At 46.8% G+C, this 9,160-nt stretch overlaps 1 protein-coding gene across 2 annotated transcripts in view; it reads left to right on the top strand.

The window, feature by feature from the left end:
- Positions 1-3,844: 3,844 nt before the first annotated feature.
- Positions 3,845-9,160, top strand: part of DZIP1 (DAZ interacting zinc finger protein 1) — a 63,872-nt gene continuing 58,556 nt past the window's right edge. Inside the window, exons 1-5 of one of the 2 annotated variants that reach the window (XM_032151115.2) lie at positions 3,846-4,117; positions 4,799-4,896; positions 5,254-5,468; positions 6,267-6,505; positions 6,638-7,192. In XM_032151115.2, the coding sequence (XP_032007006.1) occupies positions 6,470-6,505; positions 6,638-7,192 (591 nt within the window). In that variant the 5' untranslated portion in view covers positions 3,846-4,117; positions 4,799-4,896; positions 5,254-5,468; positions 6,267-6,469. Of the gene's footprint in view, positions 4,118-4,798; positions 4,897-5,253; positions 5,469-6,266; positions 7,193-9,160 lie in introns of both variants that reach the window. The other variant, XM_032151113.2, reaches the window with a different exon arrangement.

Below are 9,160 nucleotides of genomic sequence, written 5' to 3'. Positions count from 1 at the left end.
GTGACTAAGTCAACTAGAATCTTTCTCACAGGAATTTATTTATTTACGTATTTATTTTTGAGGTGGAGTTTCACTCCATCACCCAGGCTGGAATGCAGTGATACAGTCTTGGCTCACTGCAGTCTCTTTCTCCTGAGTCCAAGTGATTCTCCTCCCTCAGCCTCCTGAGCAGCTGGGACTACAGGCATGGGACACCATGCCTGGCTAATTTTTGTGTTTTTAGTAGAGATGAGGTTTCACCATGTTGACCAGGCTGGTCTCGAACTCCAGACCGCAGGTGATCCGCCTGTCTCGACCTCCCAAAGTGCTGGCATTACAGGCATGAATCACTGTGCCCGACCCTCCCAGGAATTTAATTGTTATAGTGGCAGTGAATGCAATTGAAGTTGAATTATCACAAGAACAGTGCCCTGTAATCCACAGAACAATCATGAGATGTGGGAGGTTCTAATGGCAGTTAAAATTTGATTTTTCTGCATAAAAGAGAACATCCAGATAAATGTCTTGAAAAGGTTTCTCACCTGGAAGAGATGTCTAGATGCAGGTGGTTCAAGACTGATATGACCCCTTCACAACATCATTCTGCCTTCCCATCCTTAGTATGTGGGTCTGACTTTCAGGTTCCAAGTGTGAAAGAAAATAAAATCTTGGGACCCCAAATTCACTATGCCAAAGGAGATTTGAGCTTGCCAACTGAGTTGGGGCAATACTGTCTACCATTTTGTTTCCAAACAGAAGGTTGTAATTTCACAATTCCATGCCAGAGCCTTATATATAAGTCAGATTCCCACAATAATAGAAGGCCATACACCTTCCCAGATGGCCTCCCTCACAAATTACAAAGAAATTCCCTGCAAGCCCCTAAGTACATTTCTCCTTATAAACCAGCCCTAAAATCTGTTAAATCTCACAGTGACTGGTATGAGATGGTATCTCATTGTTTTGATTTGCATTTCTTTGATGATTTGTGATGTTGAGCATTTTTTCATACGTATGTTGGCCGCTTGTTTGTATTCCTTTGAGAAGTGTCTGTTCATGTCATTTTCCATCAGTCAGAATGGCAATTATTAAAAAGTCAAAAAACAACGGATGTTGGCGAGGCTTCGGAGAAAAGGGAATGCTTATACATTGTTGGTGGAAATATAAACTAGTTCAGCCACTGTGGAAAGCAGTTTGGAGATTTCTCATATAACTTAAAACAGAGCTACCATTCAACCCAGCAATCCCACTACCTGGTATATACCCAAATGAAAGTAATTCATTCTATCAAATAGACACATATACCCATATGTTCATCACAGCACTATTCACTATAGCAAGGGCATGGAATCAACCAAAGTGCCTGTCAGCAGTGGATTGGATTTAAAAAATGTGGTACAGGCTGTTCTGCCTATGGAGTACATTTTTTTTACTCCGTCACTTTCTTTATAAACTTGCTTCCTTTTTTTTTTTCTTTTTTTTTTTTCAAGACAGAGTCTCCCTCTGTTGCCCAAGCTGGAGTGCAGTGATATGATCTCAGCTCATTGCAGCCTCTGCCTCCCAGGTTCAAGTGATTCTCCTGCTGATATGATCTCAGCTCATTGCAGCCTCTGCCTCCCAGGTTCAAGTGATTCTCCTGCCTCAGCCTCCTGAGTAGCTGGAATTACAGGTGTGCACCACCATGCCCGGCTAATTTTTGTATTTTTAGTAGAGACGGGGTTTCACCATGTTGCCCTGGCTGGTCTCAAACTGTTGACCTGAGGTGATCCGCCCACCTTGGCCTCCCAAAGTGCTGGGATTACAGGTTTGAGCCACCACACCTGGCCTATTATTCTTTAAACCATGTATATAAAACCAAGGTTAGGTATCTGAAATGGGAATATGAGGCAAAATAATATGTATTGAATCAGGCAACACATGTGATTTCTGCCCTTCTTTATTTATCGCCTTCATACTAAAGGACATTAGCCAGGTAATATCAATAACTATTTTCAAATGAGAGAAATAGAAACAATCATTTGAAATAAATTCAGCTACAATGCTTTTGTTTATTGTACAAAATGATTAATGTTCACCAATATTATTATTTCATTCTTTAGGCTCATTTCTGTCTTCAAAAAGCAAATATTTATTTGAGGACTTACTAAATGCTCAAAATACTGGAATACTTGAGGTTCTTATAGTCTAACGGATGGGACAGACACCTTAATCATTAAAAATTTGTATACCATCATACAATTGGTATAAGTGGTTTGTGCATAGATCAAGAATGCATCATGGCTGCTAAGTCATGCCAAAGTCAATTGATTCTTCTTATTCCAATTCTACACCTGTAGGATAGTATACTGATAGTGGAGATGGGAAATACATGTAACTCAAATGGTATATCAACAAATAATATTAATTAAGCAATCATCTCTCTCTCACACACACACATACACACACAGACAGCTACCGAGTTTGCAAAAACCGGATTTTGCAGAGCAATAGCCCTATCTATCTCATATTGTCTGAAATTCCTTTTTTTCTTTTTCTTTTCTTTCTTTCTTTCTTTTTTTTTTTTTTTTTTTTGAGACAGAGCCTCGCTCTCTCGCCCAGGCTGGAGTGCAGTGGCGCGATCTCGGCTCACTGCAAGCTCCGCCTCCCAGGTTCACGCCATTCTCCTGCCTCAGCCTCCGGAGTAGCTGGGACTACAGGTGCCCACCACCACGCCCGGCTAATTTTTTGTATTTTTAATAGAGACGAGGTTTCACCGTGTTAGCTAGGGTGGTCTCGATCTCCTGACCTCGTGATCCACCTGCCTTGGCCTCCCAAAGTGCTGGAATTACAGGCGTGAGCCACCGCGATCGGCCTATTGTCTGAAATTTCTATCTAGAAATTTTTCCGCATAGTACTTAGAGGATTTTTATAGAGATCTTGAATTTTCTTTCAAAATAATTTTAAAATTAGACCAATTTAAAATCCCATCATGGTCATCCTAGGCCTTATGGCTTCAAATAAAACTAAAGCAAGGAATTCAACATAAATACATATTTAGCTGTTGCTATGTTTGAAGCCTTGTGCTAAAGTATGGTACAAAGTTGATTCTGTCAGGGAGAAGCACAAGGAAAGACACTTTTACAAAGGCACGTTGGTCCAGTAAAAGTTCTGTAGCTACTCGTCTCTAATTTAAAAACTGTATATATATATATAGCTGCATTAGACACTTAGGTTTTGCAAAAGATGCCCTCAAATTTCTCATGATGGTATATACATACGTTCTGGATTACTTGTTACTTAAAAATACTTTTGTCCCACGTGTTCCAATTTTAGGTTACATAAATAAGCACACTACTCCGGACCCACATCTCCTGCAATTCACAGTGCCTAACTTTCTACCAACAAAGATCCGTGCCTTTCATCCTGAAGTGGGCATAACGGAAAGAGACGCAGAAACCTACGTGGATTTAAATCCTAGAGTGCTTTGGTGAAAAGTCCCTAATCTCGGTTTTCCACGTCACTATCTAATGCAGGGCTACATTAGATAGCCTTTTCAAGGTCCTTTGCATCTGCAGACTTCTGCAATTAAAACGCATCTCTTCTTGGAAGATAATTCACCTGAAGCTCCTCTGGGAAATTAGCTTGCTGAGGGCCAGACCAACCACCGGGTAGGAGCGAATCTGGTTTCTCTTTGAAAAGCCTTCCTAGGGTGAGCATCCAGGGCCAGCGACAGAGCGCACCCCCGCACCACGTGTCTGCGCCAGCTGCCGGATTGGCTGAGTGCATTTTAGCGCTGCGGTCTAGACTCGCGCGGTCCCGCCCAGCTGCCAGAGGAGCCGGGACACCGAAGGAAGAGGCCGGAGGGAGATCGCGGAGGGGAGGGGGCGGGAGGGGGGTGGGGTATCCTGAGTCGCCCGTGGTCTGGAGTCTGGAAGGCCCTGGAGCGGCGCCAGTCGACCGGCCTCGCCACAACTTGCCCAGACCAGACACGTTTCATCCTGCGCCCTGCAAGAAGGAGCCGGCCTGCCTCTCCCCGCTTTGCTGCTCCTCGGCCTCCGCGGGCCTGGCCCGCGTCAGCAGCGACCCTGGGGTCTGGGTCCTCTGTGTCGCCCCTGCCCGCCTGCAGCGCCCGGCACCCGCCCAGGAGCGCACAGCTGGGGTGAGCCGAGACCGGGGATGCGCCAGGCTCCCACAGGAGCCGGTGGCGGACTGGGCATCCCGATACCCGCGAAGCCGGCCCTCCTGCCTCTCCAGGCTGCGAGCCGAGCCTCTGCAGATCCAGCTGGCGTAGCCACCGCAGCCCCCACTGCCTGTTTGCCTTCCAAGGAAGGGCGCCGAGGTTCCCCGGGAACCCGCGTCTCTCGGCTTTTGTCTGCGGGTTCGGCTGCCAGGCGGTGCCATGCGCCTGGGACCTGAGGCGCCGCCCGAGGCTGGGGGCCCTGCCCGGGATGGGGGAGGGAGGGAACGGGAAAGCATACCCCCTTCTTTCCTGTTCCGGCCATCTTGTGACCGAGATCCACGCAAGGGGGAAGGGGTGGTCAACCGCACGGCGCCCCACGATGGAGTGTGGCGGCCAACGGAGATGGGTGCCTCGGGCCTGCGGGCCTCTGCGCCCAGATCTCAGCGGGGGCGCGCGGGCCACCTCCACGTTCAGCTCCGAAGCCCTTGGCCCAGATCATGGGTTAATCGTTCTAACAGGCCGGAGGCAGCAAAAATAGGAGGGATAAGGGGCCAGGAGCTGATGTTTCCTTAACTAAGCGCCTAAGTCATTCGATCGTTCTTCATTCACGTGTCCATTCAGCAAATTCTGAACGCCTTCTCCATGCCTGTCCCCTGCTAGGTGCTAGGGATATATACTTGAGCAAGAGAGACCACAGCTCTTGTTCCCGCTCATCCTGCAGCCCAGTGGATGGAGTCCAGAGTCTACAGACCTGCCAGGTCGGTGTCTTGATGCTCTTAAACAGATGGGGGAAGCTAAGTCTTAGGGCTGAAAATTTGTTCTAGATCAGGCAGCAAGTAAATGACAGGATCAAACTTTGAAACTATTTATGTCTTTAGCACTTTTTATGCCCGGTTGCAGGGAATCATTCTTTTTTTCTAAAGGCCAATTAACTTGGACATACGGTTAATTTGAAACCATATGAAGTGCGTGTTTTATTTCCTGGATGTTTTTGCATGGGTTTATTTCTAGTTAACAATATCTTGAAAGTGCTAAATATATTTGATATTACAACTTTGCTTCCAGTTACTCTGAATTGTATTTTCCTTTCTTCTGTTCACATATTTGGATGTTAGGAAAGAAAAAAATATTCCTGATGTCTGGTCCAAGCAGGAATTCCCCGGTGGATTGGGGAATGTCCGGCTTTTCCTCAGCTTATTGATCTCTGTGGTAACCACTGGAGGCCCCCAGAAGACCCATAGAAATGAGAGGCCTGAGGTCTACAAGTTGCTGCTAGAAATATTTTAGCCTCTCCAAAACCCAGAATGCAGCCCCGACCCAAGTTTGTAAGGTAAATACCATGGCCCTGTAAAACTTGTTGGTAAAGCTGATGGCTAAAATCCCCCTCCATCTGTTTCTACCTTCAGCATTTTGAGAATGTATCCTTTTGGAAAGACAGGTGAAGTATTACATATTTTGGGGAGTTCTTTGGTTTGTACTTTTATCAAAATGTTATATTTAGGCTGCTAACCCACAAAGGAAGAAAGACGCCATTTAAAAAGCAACTTGAGTGTCAGGAATCTAGAAAGCCTGCCATCAAATATGATTAACTGCAAATTTCATTTAAAAAACAACTTTACTGAGATATAATAAAAATGCACCCTTAATTTTAAGGACACAATTCGGTGAATTTGGTCAAGTGTATATTGCTGGGTAATCAACACCACAATCAAAATGAAAAACATTTCTGTTATGCCAAAAGCTTCCTCATGCCCTTTTGCAGCGAGTCCCCCTCTATCACATTTAATTATATATATTTTTATTGCTTAATGTTTTCTAAATCGTGTGTGAAAGATGAGGATGAATAGATACTACTTTTTTTCTTTTTCTATTAATGATGGAATGAATATACTTCTAATTTCAAAGCCTAAGGCCAGGGCTACAGTGAATAAATAACCAAGGGATGGCAGTTAAGACCAAAGGTTCGCAGGGATGTGGCTCCTCACGCCTGCCTTAGGGACATGGACTGTCCAGCCCCAAAGGCCAGGAAGGGTGGCGCCCTGGGGAGCCGGTACCCAGGAGGTACCCTCTTCGGGTGAACGGCTGTGTCCATTCGGGCTCGTCCAAGAGGTCTTCTCTGGTCCCGCAGGGTTCTGGGTGCACGCTGACTGCGTGCGGGTGGACGCGCTGTTTGCTCCAGGTCCGGACCCGGGCGCTGCCATAGCAACGTCCTGGACGCCCAGACTTGAGGCCGCCGCCGCCGCGGAAGCAAGGAACCCGGCCTTCTCCCGCTCCTCAGGGCTGCGGCCCGGGAGGCGGCCCAGGCTGGGTAGAGACCGCCCGGCTCCTCCTATGCAAGCTGAGGCAGCGGATTGGCTTTCAAGCATGGTAAGAGGCGGGAGGCCGGGGCGTCCCCCACGGGGGGCTGGGGAGAACCGGGGCTTCCCCGGACCCCCAGCTCTCCAGCCTGCCCACCCCCCATCCCCGTCTGCCGCCGCGCTCTCTTTGTGCCCCCCGCAGCCCTTCCAGAAGCATGTCTACTACCCGCTCGCCAGCGGCCCAGAGGGGCCCGACGTCGCTGTGGCCGCCGCCGCCGCGGGCGCAGCCTCCATGGCCTGTGCGCCCCCCAGCGCGGCTTCGGGGCCCCTGCCCTTCTTCCAGTTCAGGCCGCGGCTGGAGAGTGTGGACTGGCGGCGGCTGAGCGCCATCGACGTGGACAAGGTGGCGGGGGCCGTGGACGTGCTGACGCTGCAGGAGAACATCATGAACATCACCTTCTGCAAGCTGGAAGACGAGAAGTGCCCACACTGCCAGTCGGGGGTGGACCCGGTGCTGCTGAAGCTCATCCGTCTGGCGCAGTTCACCATCGAGTACTTGCTGCACTCACAAGAGTTCCTCACCTCGCAGCTGCACACCCTGGAGGAGCGGCTGCGCCTGAGCCACTGCGACGGCGAGCAGAGCAAGAAGCTGCTCACCAAGCAGGCGGGGGAGATCAAGACGCTCAAGGAAGAGTGCAAACGCAGGAAGAAGATGATCTCCACCCAGCAGCTGATGATCGAGGCCAAAGCCAACCAGGTGGGCAGCTGTGTGTGAGCACGATTCATGATCCAGTAAACAACTCAGTTCCCATTTGATAGGCCTGTCCCGTATCACCACTCTTTCTTCTTAAAGATTTATATTGTATATCAGAAGACACAGTATATTTAAGCAAAAACAGTCATTTTAACCAACAAATGTCATGGTTCATTACATTCTGCAGACGACCAGGGGATTAATAATTAAACAACAAATGTCGTCTGTGGTGCTTTATGGAAGTTATCTAAATGCTGGTTGTTGAAACACTTTCCTCCTCCGAATCAACCTAATCATGAAAAACCATATACAAATTGCTGTTGAAGTCAGTCCCCAAACGATGCAGAATGTTTAAATTTGTAGGATCTTTTTCTCATTTTTATAAACTTTGAAATATTTTCAAACTGACAGACAAGTTGCCAGGAGACTGTAAAGAATTTTCATATGCCCTTCACCCAGATTCCCCCATTATTAACATTTGCCACAGCTCCTCTATTTCTGTATACATATTGTTATTACTTTTGAACCATTTCACAGTGAGTTGCAGATCCTAAATATTTCGATGTGTATATTTTCTAAGAACAAGAACATTCACTTACATAACAATATTTAAAGAATAAAATATTTTTATCTTCTGGTCTTAATCTTCTACTGTTTTGGGTTAGACATTGAGTCCAAGATAAATATTGCAATTTTTGAGTATAACATAAACCAATGTATATTTTTTTTATTGACTAGTTGGAGGAAGTGCAGAAGGTGTAAACAATGATTGAGAAAGATACTGAAGTAAGCAACAGATTAACAAGATTGATGTCGTGCCCTTACTTTCTAGTCCTTTTGGCTAACTATGGCTTAAAAGCCCTCACTGGCCGGGCGCGGTGGCTCACGCTTGTAATCCCAGCACTTTGGGAGGCCGAGGCGGGCGGATCACGAGGTCAGGAGATCGAGACCACGGTGAAACCCCGTCTCTACTAAAAATACAAAAAAATTAGCCGGGCGTGGTGGCGGGCGCCTGTAGTCCCAGCTACTCGGAGAGGCTGAGGCAGGAGAATGGTGTGAACCCGGGAGGCGGAGCTTGCAGTGAGCCGAGATCGCGCCACTGCACCCCAGCCTGGGTGACAGAGCGAGACTCCCTCTCAAAAAAAAAAAAAAAAAAAAAAAGCCCTCACTGGATTTAGGAATAGTGGAGCTGATGCATGAACGCTGGAGAGAACTGGGTGCAGGGCAGAGAAAATGGTACAGTTAATATTGCTCAGGACTGACCCAGCAGGATAGGGGAACAGTGGCCGGGTGCAGTGGCTCATGCCTGTAATCCCAGCACGTTGGAAGGCCGAGGTGGGTGGATCATGAGGTCAGGAGATTGAGACCCGAGACCATCCTGGCCAACATGGTGAAACTCCGTGTCTACTAAAAATACAAAAATTAGCTGGGCGTGGTGGCACGTGCCTGTAGTCCCAGCTACTTGGGAGGCTGAGGCAGGAGAATCGCTTAAACCCAGGAGGCAGAGGTTGCAGTGAGCCAAGATCGCGCCACTGCACTCCAGCCTGGCAACAGAATGAGAATCCATCTCAAAAAAAAAAAATAAAAATAAAAAAGATAAGGGAACAATTAGGAATATTATTAGAAGGACTTAGTGTTTGGTCTTGGGTAGACAACCCTGAGGTATAATCTTTAAATGACACTGGGCGTTGCTAATTGCTTATTTGTTTCATAAATGCTGCTTAAAAATTAAATATTTACAAATAGTGCTAAGATGGTTTTTTTCTTGTGCAACGACTAGAATGGATTCTATTTAAACATTTTTTAAATGAAATGTTAAAACCTCTAACATACAGAAATTGTATGTTTATAAACTTTTTTTTCCCCTTTTTTGGGGGTTACTATAGAAATAGCTGTTACAAGAGAAGATTTTCTTTCTTTCTCTCTCTCTCGTTTTTTTTTTTTTTTTTTTTTCGAGATGGAGTCTCACTC

Source organism: Hylobates moloch, unplaced genomic scaffold, assembly GCF_009828535.3.
Source record: "Hylobates moloch isolate HMO894 unplaced genomic scaffold, HMol_V3 SCAFFOLD_4, whole genome shotgun sequence".
Taxonomy (NCBI): domain Eukaryota; kingdom Metazoa; phylum Chordata; class Mammalia; order Primates; family Hylobatidae; genus Hylobates; species Hylobates moloch.
The sequence above is the reverse complement of the archived record's forward strand: the minus strand, read 5'-3'. Positions and strand labels throughout refer to the sequence as shown.